This window comes from Vidua macroura, chromosome 3, assembly GCF_024509145.1.
Source record: "Vidua macroura isolate BioBank_ID:100142 chromosome 3, ASM2450914v1, whole genome shotgun sequence".
Lineage (NCBI taxonomy): Eukaryota > Metazoa > Chordata > Aves > Passeriformes > Viduidae > Vidua > Vidua macroura.
The window spans coordinates 44860351-44877293 of record NC_071573.1 but is presented as its reverse complement, the minus strand read 5'-3'; the positions used below and the strand labels follow the sequence as shown (position 1 = coordinate 44877293).

The 16943-nt window shown below is 42.2% G+C and overlaps 1 protein-coding gene across 3 annotated transcripts in view; it reads left to right on the top strand.

The window, feature by feature from the left end:
• Positions 1–3381: 3381 nt before the first annotated feature.
• Positions 3382–16943, top strand: part of SMOC2 (SPARC related modular calcium binding 2) — a 149522-nt gene continuing 135960 nt past the window's right edge. For all 3 annotated transcript variants that reach the window (XM_053974025.1, XM_053974024.1, XM_053974023.1), the window contains exon 1: positions 3382–3917. In XM_053974025.1, coding sequence (XP_053830000.1) covers positions 3843–3917 — 75 coding nt within the window. In that variant the 5' untranslated portion in view covers positions 3382–3842. The remainder of the gene's footprint in view (positions 3918–16943) is intronic.

Genomic DNA, 16943 nt, shown 5'->3' with positions numbered 1-16943 from the left:
TCCATTTAACCTCTTAGGATTAGAAGAATGGAACCTCTTCCTATTCCTCTGAGAAGCAGTGCATATGGATGCTGAAGCGGTACATCTCTGAGATCTGGTCAGGATCTTCCCAGTAAGATTTCCCATATTTTCACATTTAAAGTGTTTGTTCCTTCTTTTATTTGAAAATAAAAACTATTTCCTCTAAAAGATGATGAGCCATACAGTAAACAGGTAACGACAGTAAAACAAGTCCAGCCAGGAAAGGGAATAATAATAATAATAATAATAATAATAATAATAATAATAATAATAATAGACAAACACATACTACTTCTGTGCTCAAGAATTTTGATGTCTTAGATCCTCTGGTGTTATTTTGTGTTCTTATTTTCTGCATCCTATGTCACCTACGTCAGCTACTCCCCTGGCTCTCAGAAAAGCATTTTACAGCCACTATTTCACTTCATGCAATAGCTCCCTTCCTGTATGATTTTAATGGTTGGTGCAAATCTAGATGCAAGAATTAGGGATGCATTTATCCTCCCCAAACAGAACTCCTCCTGCTGACATTCTCCACAGCATAGTTTATGTCCAAGGCTCCAAGAATCATGCAGAATCCCATGGTTGTTTCCAGACAGTCAAGCAGAAAACCAGGTTTGTCAGCAAAACTTCAAAAGGCTGTCTTTTATCTGTCTTTTTCCTTCTTGCCTCTGCTGGTGTTCACATTCTTCTTGCCAACACTGGTGCTCCTTTAACTCAGCCACCGGATGGTTTTTCAGGGTTTAGTTCTCATCCCAGCCATGCCATCCCAGGCTTCACATTTGAGTGAAAGAGGAGCACCTCTGGCTCCTCGTTAAACCTCTGATTTAATGCAAGGTGAGTGAATAAACAACAATGCCTCTCTCTGCACTGCAATAAGCAATCTTCTGAGAAGTCCAAAGAGCGTGCTGGCATTAGGTGATGGGGAGAGCATAGAAGAATTCTGTCTCTAGCAGGTGGGAATGCTACTAGCACTACTCTCACGTCACGATGAGAGTGAGGTTTTTTTGCCATTGTTGTTGCCCTGAAGATGTTTAAGTCCTCTTCCTCATACTGACTACTCACTAAAATGTGATAAATCTCTACATAGTAAGTTCTAATAATGAAAAATGCAATATGCTGAAACTAAAAAGTCTAACTGAAGAATGATGCTTTTCAAAGCTGTCTGTTTTCCCAAAGACAGCCAGCCACACACACTGGTCTGTGCCTCCACAGTTTTGACTTGGCCTCTATATTCTGTTCCCTCCCTAAAAGGTCAGTTTAATATATTCTGGCAAATCATCTTTATTTTAAAATGATAATATCAACAGTTTCTGGACTCTAAATTTGCCTTTTTGCAGAATTTTTGCCTTTTGGCTATTGTAAAATTTGTGTAAATGCACTCACGTTCAACTAAGTTATAAACCCTCAAAAACCTGCAGTTTGTTTTTATTAGATGCATTTCTCATCAATTCTGAGAACGTATTTTTTTCTGCAATGTCAAATCCAAACTATGTGCTGTGTCATTCAGCATGTCCTGGCAGACAAGCCAAGAGCAAAGGGACTGTTGGCCACGAATTGCCTTTGCCCAGCTACATGCCAGCAGTGCACACAGCATTGAACGGAAGATGAAGGAGTGTGGGGTTTGCCATATACAAAGAGCAAGGTGAAAGAGAAGGGAAAGCAGGCATGGGCTTGTGATGAAGGGGACGTGGACCTAAACTGGGAAACAAACTGGGGTGGACTGGAGAATATGGAAGAGGACTAGAAAGATGGGGGAAACATGATTTTGTACATGTGGTGAATAATTTTGTGGTTTGAAAGAAGCTAGTCATGGTCACAAGAAAAAAAAAATCCTTCTGTCTCTGACAGACATCGACATTGCCAAGTTTCATCCAGCTGAGAGGAAAGGGCTATGAAGCCCAGGCTGGCAAATTGTACTGCAGTGCCTAATGGAGCAACTGGCAACTTGCTATCACTATAAGAGATGCTGCTAGTTTGGGAGCAATAGAGGTCTGGTGCAGTGAAGGGCCTCAAACATGCTCCAACCTGGGTGATAGAATATGGTATCTTTGTTTTCTTTTCCCCATTTAAAAATCACAGGAGATATTACAGGCCATTTATACACAGATGTGTGCAAATACTTTGCTAAAATTGCATCATATAAAACAAAACCTTTTGAAAAGGGTGTTTTTTAAATTCTTGTGACTGTGGGTGCTCATTGAGACCGGGCAATGCTGCGACTACCTTGCTGGCTGCATCCATTGAACGTTGTACGATCTGGAAAAGTTAGCAGTAGGTGTCTCAAGTAAGGCATCCAAATCTCTCTGTGTTTAATACCTACTTTTCTCCACCTTGGCTCACCGTGCATGCAGCTACTGTCTTAGAGAGCATGCTCTACCCTGAGCCCCTCACTGAGTCACGTGTGACAAAGTCTGCAAGGATATCAGATGTAATGCTTGAAGAAATTGTCACTTGTGTGCTGGGACTGTGCCACTTTGCAGACTTCCTAAAGCCCTTTTGCGTCCTGTCCCACAAACAGGCACACACGGAGAATAAAGCAAGCCCTGATAGCTTCAGCTCCTTGTAGTACCACTTATGTGTGGGGATCTCTGCAGGCTGGCAGTGAGCTGTGGGTCCTCGGGAGGAGCAGGGAACTCCAGTGGCAAAATTGTAGTGAAAGGCTTTCTTTCAGGCAGCAGGGACGAGGAAATCCTTGTCCCTCACAGTAAGGAAATACAAACAGACCTCTATTTGGCTCCTAAGAGATGAGAAAGAAAAGTGCAACTCTGGATGGAAGGTTTCACCTGGCATTAACGCGTAGCGACGGCCCCGCAGCCTCCGCATCTCACCGGGTATCCCGCACGGGGCCAGCAATGCCCGCTCCCCGCCGTGCTGGAGCGCCTGGCAGCCTCCAGCGACGCCCAGCTGCCCCACGGGGAGCTGCCACCTTGGCTTTTGTTCCGGCTCAGAAACCTGGATGCCACGGGCCGGGCTCCTGCCCCGTGCGATGCCCGGCGGGAAGCGCGGCGGGTCCAGGGCAGGGGCGCTCCGGTAGGAGGTCGGAGCTCACCGGGGCGGGGGTCGGGACCACCTCCCGCGCCTGCCAGGGACTGTCGGCACTTGTACATGTTGATTCAGAATGTGGCGGGGGCGTGGGGGAGGAATAAACCCTGCGGGGGAAGCAAGCGGCGACTCCCCGGGAGCACTGGGGAGGGTTAATCGGCGAGGATCTGTGGGTCTGGGAGGAGGAAGCGGAGGCCGGGCTGGGGAGGGGGAAGGATAAGAGGAAAAGGGGCAGAGCGGCTCGGAGAGGTCGCACACCGCCAGCCTCCTTAGCCGCGGCGTTGCCTTCCCGCGTGCTCCCGGTGGTGGTGGGTCCTCCCCTCCCGTCCAAGTCGCTTCCTCCCGCTTCCCCTGCCACAGAAGGCTCAGGGCTGGAAGGCAGAGAAAGGGACCCTCAGGGCTAAACAGCAGCCCGCCCGAGGCGGAGGCAGGCGCGGCGCCCCGGGGGAGGCGGCGGCGTCCGGAAGATTCCCCGACAGTGGGAGGGCTCCGGGAGAGGAGAAGCTGGGGGAGCATCTCCTAGCCGGGGTTGACTCCCGAGGAGCGAGGGAGGGACACGGAGAAACGGAGAAAGTGCCGCCTCTCAGTTTTACAGGCGTCCCCAAATTTTAAGGACTGGGGTGGGGAAAAAGAAAACTGAGGACCTGAACTGGGACTTTCCAGCCGGAGCGATTGAAAAGGAGCCAAAGCAGGCGTCGGGGGGGAGCGACATCCCAAGGAGAGTCCCCGTCCTCTGCAACCCGCAGCCGCTGTGTGCCCGCCGCCGCCGCCTCAGGATGTGGGTGCCGCTGCTGCTGCTGCTGCCGGAGCTGCTCCCTGCCGTGCCGGCACAGAAGCTCTCCGCCCTCACGGTAAGGCCACCCCGCCACCGGCCCCGGGAGCACCTGAGCGGGCGATGCGGCTCCCAGGCGGCGAGAGGCGCCCGCGACTGCCGGGCCGAGCCTGCGCCCTGCCCCGGCCGGGCGAGAGCTCCGCCGCGCCTCGCCCGGGGCGCAGCTGGCACCGCCCCGCCGAGCGCCTTTGGGGAGAGCGCGGCCCGCGGCTGCGAAGTGCAGGTTTGCTGCGGGTCCCCGCAGAGCTTCGGTCCAGCGCTAATGTTCATATTAATGCTTTTATTTGCCCGAAGAGGAATAACGCTGCAGTGAGCTCTGCTTTTGGACCTACTCGGGCTGACAGATTTTACTTCATTTTAATCGTTTATAAAGCAACATGAAATAAGTCTTTCTGGCTATTCCAGGCTCCACGATGCTATACATGGAACTCCGCGTAGAGATGGGTGAGCCAATTCATTAGGCTTACTAAATAAGCCATAACCACTATTCTAGCCACGACCTGAGGTTTGCAGCTAATAGCTCAGTTCAGTCTTCTTGTAGGGCTTGCAGTGTTTGCAAAGCTATAATTAATGCAATCTGTAGAAATAAAACCATTTTCCTTAAATGTGTTTTTAAACAAGTGCTTGAGTAAACATAACGGGCCTCTTTCAAACTGTTCAAAATACCTCTTTCGAACTGTTTTTAAGTGTTTTGGTGAAGGCTGTGCACTTGGAGTTTATTATGGTAAAGTTACAGGCAGCTGCAAAGTGAAATCGATCCTATTTTGTTTAAGTCTTTCAGAAAATTTCTGTAATATCCCAAGAGTTGAGTTTTTTCCTTTTTTTTTTTTTTTTTTTTTCTCTCCTTTTTCCCCCCTTTTTGAGTAAGGTGCTATAGGGACAGCTCAAGGTGAAATGGCTGTGGGGGATGGCTGAGCTGTTCATACCTGAAATAGTTGAGGAAAAGTTTTGCCTTGTTGACTAAGTTTGGGTGGGGTTTTTTTCCCCTCTTAAATTATTTGTAGATTAGAAGCTGCTAATTGAAAACTTTAAAGGATTGAGTTTGCTCCATGAATTTTATTGTGTGTGGCATTTTAAAGTGTGGGACAGATAAAAAAGTCAAGTGATTCTCATATTTTACGTTTTAAGACCCTCATCTGAAGCCTCCTTAGACTGTCAGGTGATATACACTATTCTAGTAAACAGATTAACATTGCAATTTACTTTCAAGTTTACTTCAACAAATGTTTAAACATAATTTGCAAGATAGGACATGTAATATTCTTTTTTTCTGTACATAAAAAGAGTTCTAAACATTAGTGTGGAAATAAACTGGAAATGCTACCAAGCCTTAGTTTGTCCAAATGTAAAGTAAGAGCGATTGTGACTGTTACAATATCTTTAGATGATACATAACCCAAATGATGTTAAAGCCTTTTAAAGTATGGATATAAATCACTGCAGAATATACTTTTCATTCAGTGAGGGGTTGTCTGTGTCACAAAAGGGAAGAAAAATCTGGCCAAGGGCACTTTGGCAAACTCTTTAAAAATTAAATGCCACAGATTCATGCAAATGTATTTGAATTCACGGTTATCTGAGTGATGTTAGAAGTCCCTCTGTTCCTTCCTTCACCAATTCAAAGTGTGCATTAATCATTTATGTAGTCTGCATTTATTTATAGTAGTCTGCATCTTTATGAACCATGAGCAGAAAAGCCAATCCTGGTGGTATTCCCTGCCTCTGCTACCAAAAAGGTAATGGTTTTGATGATGTCAGGCTTTCAGATTGAAATGAACTTGAACATTTTGGTAGGCTAGCTAGCCTTGTTAGTAGAGGACTGTAGGTTTTGAGCTCATGTTAGTTTTTCCGCTGCCTGTGCTCTTACGGAAAGGGCTCACCCATACAAATACTAGACTACATTGGAAATACTTACCTAAAACAAGTAAGGGACAGGCAGACACCCATAGGAATGAAATAACACGCGCACACGCTGATGCACGTATACTTTCTACATCTTCCCACAAGGCTGAACTTTGAGTGAGGCAGGTTTATTTCTACTATTTCTGTACTTACCTGTTTAAACAACAATAAAAAACAAGTGCTATTACAGCAACAAATACCACACTGCTTAATCGTTCTTAACTCCTGCAGTCATTTTGCTTGTAGCTCACAGACTATAACCCCTTTCCACATGCATCTTTCTCAAATATCCGTGGATAGTATCTGCATAATTACAAGGAACAACAAACCCAAGCTGTGTAGAAAGACCAAGAAAATCTATGGCTTTTTTTTCACCTGCTGTATCACTGTGTGTCAACTCAGAATGGCTTTCTTTTCTACACATCATATGTGGATTTTATTTTTATTTGTGGTTTGAAGAATAACAGATAAAGGCCAGAGGTCATGAGAATGGGGTATGTTTCACTGTGGATATGAGTTTTATGAAAACTCTGTTTATGGAATGATCATGGAGAGGGAATGTACATCCCTGATCACAATACTGTCAGAGGTATACTCATCTTGCCACGTGGTGGCAATATCAGGGGAACAGCCTACTGCAGTCACAAATCTAACATAAGACGAACCTTGGCAGAGACAAGAACCCCTCTAGCAAAAGACACTCTACTGTTTTCAAAAGGTAACACATGGATCAGAGGCTTGTTCCTTGCCTGGGCTCTAAGCAACAAACTGGGGTGATGGCATGGCAGGGAGGGAGGATATCAACATCTGTCTTTAAGATTTTCATCTGTATAAACAGATGTCTGGCCTGTTTTAACTATATGTCCTCACTAGCTCAAGGAACGGATGAAGTACTACTTTCAGAAAAGACTTTCAGTAGTTTACAGACCTGTTTCCCCATTTAGGAAATGGGGAAATTATTATTGGGAATAATATTTTTGCATTTCACTTGAGCAGAAATACCCACAAGAACCACCCATGTCTGTAGTCCAGGGGAATATGTGATTTTCAGATGTTGGAAGCTTTGCAATGGTCCAATCGCAATAAATCATAGAGTTTTCACACAAATAATATCTCCAAGAGATTTCTGGTTGTCTGACAGTCTTATGTGACTGCAGGTTTGCAAGGAGTGATGAGCATATGGCTTCCTACTACAGTAAGACAATTTCTGGCAGGCAGATGCATCAGAATAGTCAGTAGGTAGTTGAAATGCTCCAGTCTGTCTAGAGTCTGGTCCCCTGGACCCCATGGCTATATCTAAAGGGAGTGTGAATGTTGTAATCTGTCTCTCTCTGCCCAAACTGTGGACCCAGCCAGCACTTACTTGACTGTCTGACTATGTGCCAGGATAGAGAAGGGCTGATGAGAGATGGACTGATGCATACCTGAATCTTTATTGGGAAGCCATGATGTGCACCAGGGTCTAAGAGTTTCAGAGTTTCTATGTGTTCACTGGGTTAGAACTAGTCCAAATTTTACTTTGAGTTCGTACCAGTCTTGGCTTCTTGTCACCAAGATTACTCTTTGCTAAGGTTCTCCTGGACTCTGGTCTCCAAAGTAGGACCATATTGCAATAATAGATAAAGTGAGGTGAAATGTAATATTCCAATTATTAATTGCTAACTGAGCCTCAGGGATGCATGCAGGAGGATAGTGTTCTTTAGTATTATATTTATTGTTATTTCAAATTAACAAATATTGGCAACAGAGCAATGGCTTTCATTATGGAAAGGTAGGCTGAGAGCTGTCTCATAAGAACCCATGAGATCTGGAGGGACTGTAGCCAGTTTGGCTGCTCCTGTTTTTTTCTCCCCTTGTGTCAAATACTATTGTAAAACATTCTTACATTCCAAAAAATATCTTAAGTAGCCTTGTCCTTTTACCTTTTTTATAGAAGACCAGGTAGCACTCTGCAATTTTTGTAGCACACTGTTGGATTGTTTTTGCAATGCTGCATTTTTATTCTGCTCTGTGAGATGTACCCATTCTTTCTGGATATATGAAACTGAGGAGATCTGAGCCTTGTTGACTTCTTGTATTAGGGAAATTAGGCATATCTTGAGGATATAGGTACTTTTGTTTTGAAACACAGTGCTTTGAAGAAAGCTCATTTTGTTCCTCAAATAAGTAAGTTTATGGTCACTGCACTTAACAATGCACTTTGTCATTGTTTATACTGGATTTTTGAAACCATCAACTTCGCTTTTATCTCAATTGCAGTGTTGTGTGTGTGGATGTACTTCTAAAAACAATAGGATACTAGTGTTTCTTATTTTAAAATCTTGATGACTTTCAACATACCACAAACTATTTATACTTTCAAAGCCTTGCTGCACCATGTGCTTTTCTCAATACAACTGATAGATCTTACAAAGGAAGAAAGTTTGCTTGAAATTACTTCTTGAAATGAGCACCTCTGCCTGGTAATCATTTCTTTCATCAGCAGCTGAATATTTTGGGGAACAACTGTTTTCTTTTTCTCCCTTGGCACATGCTTTGTGAGTATGGAATAGCATTTGGTGCACTGGATAGCTTCACAACACTGACCAATATAAGGTGGACCACTAAGGTAGTTCAGTAAAGGGAGGCTAAACACAATCAAAGCTTTCCAAGTTAAGGACCCATTTGGATGGCGCCTGCAAACCAAAACATTTGGAAAAGTTACTCTAATTGTGACTGAAAAACCAAGACCATAAATAAAATTGTAAGTGGCTCCTTAACAACATTGTTACTGCAAATGGGTATTGGTATGACCAAGGGTGCATCAGCTCTGAAAATAAAACACTTTCAACAATGCTTCCTTGCAATAAACTCTCAAGACACTTCTTAAAGAAGCAACACCAAAAACTGTGGGAATTGATATTGAAAGCATCAGCAAACTTTTCATCGGGGGTCAGAAGTAATTTTTGTGCATGCAGCCAACATAAACTGCACCTTATAATATATAAGACATTAATGAAGATGGCCAGTGGACTGCATGCCCATAAAATTTTTAAAACTAGAGTTGAAGATTAGAAATAAATGTGTGGGGAGGGAAGAACAGGACAGAGCAAACAAAAAGAAGTAGATCATGCATATTGTGGCCACTTTTGGTGCTGTCATTGGCCCCTTGTTGCCTACTGAATACCTCGAGGAACAGCTGTATTTCTTGACAGTGGGCAAACTTCAAGGTTTAGTTCATTTTGAAAAGCCTCCAAAGGTTTAGCTGCTATCCAAAACCTATCTGAACCCTGTTGTCTGGAAACCAGGCTACAGATATTTTCAAGATCTGGCTTGCTTGAGACTTTGCTCATATTTCCATTTCTTCAGCCAGACCAGCCTCACCACAGGCACAGCCATTTTCATGGTATTTTGATACTTCATTTCCTGTCAGGCCTGAGACCAGGAAGTGCAGAGGCACCTGAAAATTAAAAACTGAGTAAGAAAGAGTTGGAATCAAAGATCTGTTTTTGAACAGCAATGAAGGTCTGAGTTTGGTCCAGGAGTGACATTTTTTATCTGAAGAAATTCAAACATTCTTGGGCAATCTGCAGAGCGAAAGGAGGTTACGTCTTGCAAAGGACTCAGAGTTTTCCAAAGATTTTGTGTTTTCTTTAGAATCAAAACCCAAATGCATCTTAATTTCTGTGTGATTCAATATTGTGCTCTGAGGTAGATTTTTAAATAGTTGAAATTGTAGATTCATGATGAAGGCCATTTCACAATTAAAATTTGTAATCCTTTCTTCCAAATTAATATAGTCAAAGTAGTTTTTGACTTTGTGAATACTGCATCCTCTGCCCCTCTACTGTCTTCTACAGCAAAATTCTGGCGATGCGGTCTCAATGGCCCTGTGTATTTTCTGTTGATATTTCTTTATCCATTTCTGGTTATTAATTGCTAATCACTACCTTAGTATTATCTACAGTGGCAGTGCAACAGTGCAACCTGGAATGAGAAAATACTTCAGAAAAAATTTGCAATATGCTAATCTCACACATAATAATTTATGCCAAAAAAAGGAGGGATAGTGAGATGTAACAGAATATTGTCCATAAGTAAATAAACTAAGCAGAGAAGAAAAGGTATAGCATAAATACCTGCATTTTTTCCTGAAGTTTTCAGTCTTTGCCCAGCTGCCCCATGTACATAGGGAATTGGTCTGAATTACAGCTATTGCTGTAGTGCAGTGGTGTGCATGGATACAAACTTAATGGGGAAGTGAAAGCTGCCTAGAAGAGTATGGAGTAGTTTTTAGATTGGTGTGATAACACTTAGTATAAGACGGTTGCTTAATAGGACTTTACCAAATTATCAGTGGTCCTCAAGCAGCAAAGCTAATGCAGTGTCACATCTTACCACAGAACTCGTGAAGTCAGTCTCCCAAAATGGAAGTTTCAGCTGGTCCTTGCAGAAGAAATCACTTTGATGAGTTAGTTCACTGCCCTTCAGTGAATTTTTTCCCCCTCTCTAATTTGTTACCTTTTAAAAATTACCACTAAGTGTTTCATCAGCTGTTGAAAATCCAGGCTAATAGAGAATGCAACCTAGAATTCTGGTCAGGACAGAAAGAAGGCGATCCTTTCCAGCTCTCTCCCTGGCTTGCTGAGTGGGTTGCTAGAAAACTTGCTTGAGAATGTTTACTTCATACCTATCCAAAACCTAGCTTTTTTCCTTTCATTTACTTTAGGCTGCTTGTTGTGTCATCTTCTGAGACACTGAGTAAAGATATTTTTTTTCTTTTGTGTTGCCTTAAATTTGTTTTGAGGATGTAATAATATACTTTCTTGTCTTTCGGGTGTTCATTTTTAAACTATATACAAATTAGCTGTCATACATGTGCTATAAATCTCTGAATCTGTCCTAGAGCACCTAAAGAGTACTTACATGCAAATAAAGAAAAATTCCTTTACTTTGGAATGCTCTTTAGGTCATGGCTTTATGCTGTATTCTGCAGATTTTTTGAATAAAATTGCTACCATGAAGTGCTCACAGTCTTTTTACTTGGCCTACCATTATCATGCAATTTCTTATATTCTGACCTTTTTTCAGAATTAAAACAAGGTACTATCAGTGAGTGAATGGTGTAAAAGCTCAGGAGAAATCAGTATGTTTTTTGAAATGCAAGTAGTGACAGATAAAGAATATTTTTTTTGGTATTCAGGATGGATTCACTATGATCCATGTAGCAAACTGCAGTACAGAGAAAAAAGATTGCAGGTGACCCCTGGATGTCAGGGTGGGAAGGCAATGCCTTAGTTCCATTACTGTTTCTTGTTCTTATCTGTAGTAAAGTGGAGGAATGGTTGAGTTTAGTCTGAGTAAAATCTGACATTGAGTCTCATTACTACTTTGAAGGATGGGGAGAAGAGTGGGTGACCTTTTAGTAGACATGCAAACCATTTTAACCATATTTTAACTGCAACATGTCTACTTGTACAGAAATGCTGTTAAAACAGACTATGTGTGTGGAAATATCACAGAATATGAAGTGTGTGAGCTGGGGACCTAAATAATGCCATCTAGAGAATTGCTTCCCAAATGTGTTTCTTTGCTAGATGCTGCTCTTCACAGTGGCATCTTCCTGCAAATGGTAGAATCTAGGGTGTGGGGCCGCTGTTCTGAGAAAACAAGGTAGAAATACGGCATTGACAGCATGTCAGAAAGGTGGTGATACTAAAATGTGAGAATCTCTTCTCAGTGAAGCTGATACGTGCGTGCCTTGCTAGTTTCATTGCACTTGTCTTCATCCTGATATTCTATGCCACCCAAACACGCTGTGTTCCTCTTTGGGACTGTGAGGCAAACCTAATGGTCTTAAAATTAAAAGGAGATTTTCTGTTAGAGGCAGGAGGACACGTTGAACACAGCTTACCAATGGTCTCTGGTTCAGTCATCACAGTTAATTTATTTGTCCTTGTATGTGCAGGTGAAGACTTATTTATTGCATTTAATCACAGTATTTTAATCAGTTCTCATTCACTGTAGCCTCCATATGGATGCCACTTAGTGCATACAAAGAGGTGTTAGTGAAACTGACCCAGGCTCTGTAAAGTTATATTTGTTAATGGTGTGGTCACTATGCATCGCCTTTTTTTACCTATAGTGCTGTATGCTGCTCAAGTCCAGGGAGCAGCTGTCACTTGGGCTGATGGGTATTCTAAAGTGAAAAATCACAGTGGCAAATGTCACTTTTTAAAGTAAAAGTTTCTAACAAAGAAATGAAATCAAGTAAGTGAAACCTGGTCCTGAAATGAGTATGCTATGATGTACTCGAGGGTAGCACATATTGTAAAGGTACCTTTGTCCCCACAAGAGGGTGTAGAAATTAAAAAGATTGTCAACATAGAAACTATATCAGACTTTGAGTTAACCATAGATTTATTTGTTGAGTGAATTATCTCTGGTGTGTTGGATGGCTTATTTTTGGAAGAGAGCCATCAAAGATTTAAGTGATGCAAAATAAAAAGCAGAGATGGGAGGGTCTATAGCGGTATTTTTCCATTTTTCCCCTTGTCCATTCCTTTCTAAACACAGAGCGGTGGCGCCGCTTGCGCAACGTCCTCAGGGGCAGGGAGGTCACCTTTCTTGTTCCATGGCACTGCAGGGATCCACCACGGGAGGGAGAGCAAGAGCAGCGCGGTCTGCCCCGTCTCCTCTGGCAAGGGCTGAAAGGAGGGGAAGCCTGTGTTTCCCTCCCCAGTGGCTTTAGTCCGGAGGGGAGGAGGGGAGCAGCTGGGGACCTTGATTTTTCAGTACTTGCCACTCAGTTGCACATCAGATGAGAACTCAAATGGGAAAAATCTCAAATGGAAGGAAGTCTTGACACAAGCTGTTGAAAGGTAGAAAAGAGTTCTGCAAAAACAGTGTCTTTAATGACATGGTGTGGCTTGACATTAATTAACATGAATTAGCATTCATGAGAGCTCAGAGCAGGCTGGTGAAGACAAGGGGGAATATATGACCTAAAATATGAGATGCTCTTGGCTGTGAGACAGGAGGAGCGGTTCAGTCTGCAGAAAGCATGGGGCATAATAATGTCATTGCATGCAGCCATGCTGTTTCTTTTTGTAGCATTTATTACATAAATTCTGGTGAGCAAGACAAAACAAAATGGACAACTTATTTTTTACACTGTATTTAATGGGATTGTATTTCAGACCATCTTCTCCTGGGACGGCAGTTTCCAAGCATGCCAAGTTTTTGATAGATTTCAGCCTAAGTGGATTTAGTTGCAAATCTGAACTTTAAACAAGAGGTTTTATCTGCCCATCATGTTTTCTCCTTGAAAGGTTCCATGAATTACATTTCTGAAAGAAAGGGAAAATTTTATTGAAAGAAGTGTTCACTTGGTAAATAGCTCTTCTGTTTAAGCTTCCCTTTTCCAGATGCTGAATGACTCCTGGAGCAAAAGCTCTGTCATTTCATGATAATGGATTTCCATTAATTTGCAATAAAATTACAAGGCAATATTCATGCATGGATAACTGATTTCAGTCTGAAGAGAAAATGGCAAAAAGCAGAGCTCAAGTGTCTACTTGTCTGTAACTAGTGCAGCAATTTTCTCCACTGCAAAATAGGTATCAAGTACTTCTCTTATGAAGTGTCAGTGTTTATGTTCATTAGCTGCAAGACCAGGAGAGGTCTATAGCAATGAGAGAGTCAGGATATTTTCTACTACATGACAAAGCCAAATCTGACACCAAGACTAAATGGCTGATAGAGATTAATTTTTTCATCTTTGTGGCTGGTGACAGACTCACTAAAGCTCAGTAGACACAACACTGCTGGTTTGATAGACGGACTGGTGAGATAACCACAGGTTCACAATATGTGCAGTACCGAGGAGAAAGCAAAGAAAAGAGCTAGCTACAGCACTGCTGCTAGGAGTGAGTCCAGAGGACCTGGAAACTGGCATCCTTTGGGACTCATAGTTGTGACTGGGCTCTCTCTGGCCGCTGTAGATTTTTCTCCAGTATTCTCCTTCCTTATTCAGTTGATCTTTAGTTCATCTTCAGTATTTACATGCCTTTTCTATGTATAGTCTGTAAGCTATTTGTGCTTGTACAATGTTTTGGGCAAAAGAGGCTCATGCCTGGTTGACTTTCTTGGTCTGCCCCAGTTTTCAAGTTCAGTAATAAATAAATCTTGAATGAAACCTTCTTGCAAGTGAGACTGAACACAAATAATGGAGGATATACAAATAGTAGAGTTCATCAGGCAGTTGCAGTCAAAGTCTGGTTCTTTACATCCTTTGCAAATTATCCAAGCTGGTTATTTTGTATAGACTTTCTTATAACTACGAGTGTATATATATACACGCACACACACAAATACATATGTTTGAGCCTACTCTGCCTTTTGTAAAGAATTGGAGCAAGCAATTTAACATTACAGGAAATGATCAGCAAAATTGTCTATTCTCTGGTTTTGTCATGCTGTTGGCCAAAGTGTTCTGCACAGTGCAGAGAGCCAAGTGTCATCTGCTTGGTATTTCCTGACTTGTGAGAGGTTAGTTTTTCAACCTTATCATTGCCCTAAAGCTGGGGTTCTCAGTCTGTGGTATGTGTTTCCTTTCATGGTGCAAAACTCCTTCTCCCCTAAATAAAAATAGCCCTGAATCAATGCGGCCTGGTCTTTCCTACAAAGAATAATGTGAATGTTTGGATGCCTCTTCCTTTTTTTGCATGTAGGTCAGATGGACCTGGAAGCTTCTCTACCCACTGCCTTTCCCTACCTTTCGAAGGAGAAGAGGATATGGGTTTGGATGAAAGATGTTTCAGTCCTGTGAGTGCAGACCAAAAGAGCTGAGAGCTGTTCTTGCTGCTGTGTTCACAGCCTCTGAGTGTACTCTTGCTTTCTATAGCAGCAGCACCAATAACCCTCTGGGAAACCTGGTCCAAAGGCTCTCTTGACAAACAGAGCAATGTCAGGCATTATCAAGAACTTCTTCCTATAGGCCTTCTGTGGCTTCAGCATGTTGTATCCATCAGCTGCACTAAATTCCCTAGATTGCCATTTTCTACCTTAAGATGACCCATGTCAGCCATAGATGTATATGCAGGGGTACACTATATACATTCCCATGCAAAGCTCTTCTTCCTTTTGTTTTTCAGCCATGATTGGAAAACCCCCATAAAAGCTTAAAGTTCCCTTGAGGTTAATAACCAGAATGTCAGATATTTTTCCCCCGAAGTTTATGTAATTTGATCTGACTGCTTTGATCTGATATTTTTTGTGTGTTTTGGTCTAAGGGAATGATATATAGGAGTCTAGTGTTAGTTTTCATTTGACAAGATTTCTAAGTTGTTAGGTTTTGACTGTGTTAGAAGTGCTGCAGGGCAGCTGTGTTTGTTAGTTGATGAATTTGTGTAATCTAAAGACTGAAAAGAACAAAAAGAATACCATCTCCCTTCAAATATCAGATCAGGTCACTTCAGGAACTGCCTCAGGTGATATTTGATTTTATTTTAGCAGTTTTCATTATTATCATTCTAAATAATGACAGAATAGAGCTTTTACTGCCTGCATTGCTTATTATGACAGGAGAAATCAAAAGGTCGCACAGTATCTTTCCTGGTCACAAAAGTAAATTATTTCTTTAAAACTGCTATCCTGAGTCTTCTCAATACACCTGGGGGTGAGAAAACTCCCAAGTGAGATTCATTTTACAACTATGTCAGGAAATCTCACTCTTTTAATAGAAGTAAGAAGCAACCAGACATCGCCAATGAAATTAGGAGGTTACAAATAGGACTAATCACATGTAAAAACTATTTCCAGCTGACAGTAATTAAAGCAGTGTCAGAGATGCAATAAAATTTCCTCCAGGGATCTTCATAAAATTGAGACAAACATTAGAAAGAGTGTGCATGATGGATGGGAAAGTTTAAAAAAAAAAAAAAGACAAGTCTATCAAAGCTGAAGGGGGTCACAGTTCATACTCTCCAGCTCTTATGTGGTATGCAGGATATCTCTCACGAAGAGCCCTGCAGCTGTCTGCTGTCAACAAGAGTAAAGCAGGTGTGCATGTGTGCCTGGATGATACACTTTATTGTACCTGATGCTTCTTGCTTGAATAAAGGTCAACATCTTTTAAAACTTTGTGATTATTTTTTTACTGCTTCTGTTTTTTGCTAGGAAGCTGTTCAGTGGAGTGAGATTTAGAAGCTGTTGTCAAAGTATAATTGGAGCTGATTATCTAATTTCCTTTCATTTGTTGTGACTGTGAAGTAGCCTGAGGGCTGCATATGTCATATACACACATTCCGTGTCCTGTATTGATTAAAAAGTTGTGTGATGTGTGCCAGGTATCTGGAATGCAGTTCAAATGGTGAAGTAGCATGGGGGAGGGGAACTGAGAGGTTTGCCCTTCCAGTATACTCTTCTAAAAGATCAGAAATTATTCTGCCTCACCATGCTTCAGTCCTTCCTACTAAAGAGGGGTATCACAACTGCATCTTCTGTCCTGGCTCTCTGGAATGGTAGTCTTACAGTAATAGTTTTGGTGGATATGGAATTTATCAAATTCATAGTTTCTGTACATCCCTGTGTTACTTGGAGAGCAGAAATGCCTGAAGCAGCCACTCGGCTGAAGTGGATCTCTGATTGTGGCCTGTGTGTTGTGGATACAGGAGCTGCAGGTTCAGCTGTACATGGGTCTCAGAGGAGGGATTGCATAATAGCAATTCTAATATTCCACAGTATTTATAATGGGTTTGTCCAGCCTTCTCCATAACATCCTGCTGAGTCCAGTGGGAGTTTGTGCAAGACAGATTTGGACATCTGTCTGCCTCTTGAATCTGGAACAAGGGAAACTATGGGTCTACCCCATAAGGGCAGGAGTGTGCAGAGGAGCTTAGAGATAATTGAAGTGCCTGAAACTGATGTGCATGTTTGGATATGAAGCCTGGGAGGTGTGATGAAATCCTTTAGTCTGTGTGTATCTGTGTGGTAGTGCTGTTCATAACAGAAACATGTTGGTAGCTTTTTGTACATAGAGGTAAAATTTGATCAATAGGATACCACTGGGCATATACTGGGTATATAGAGTATGAAATCACCTCTCCCTGTTCTTTATTGCTACCAGATGGTGTTTACTTTCTTGAACCAACCCGGTTGTCAT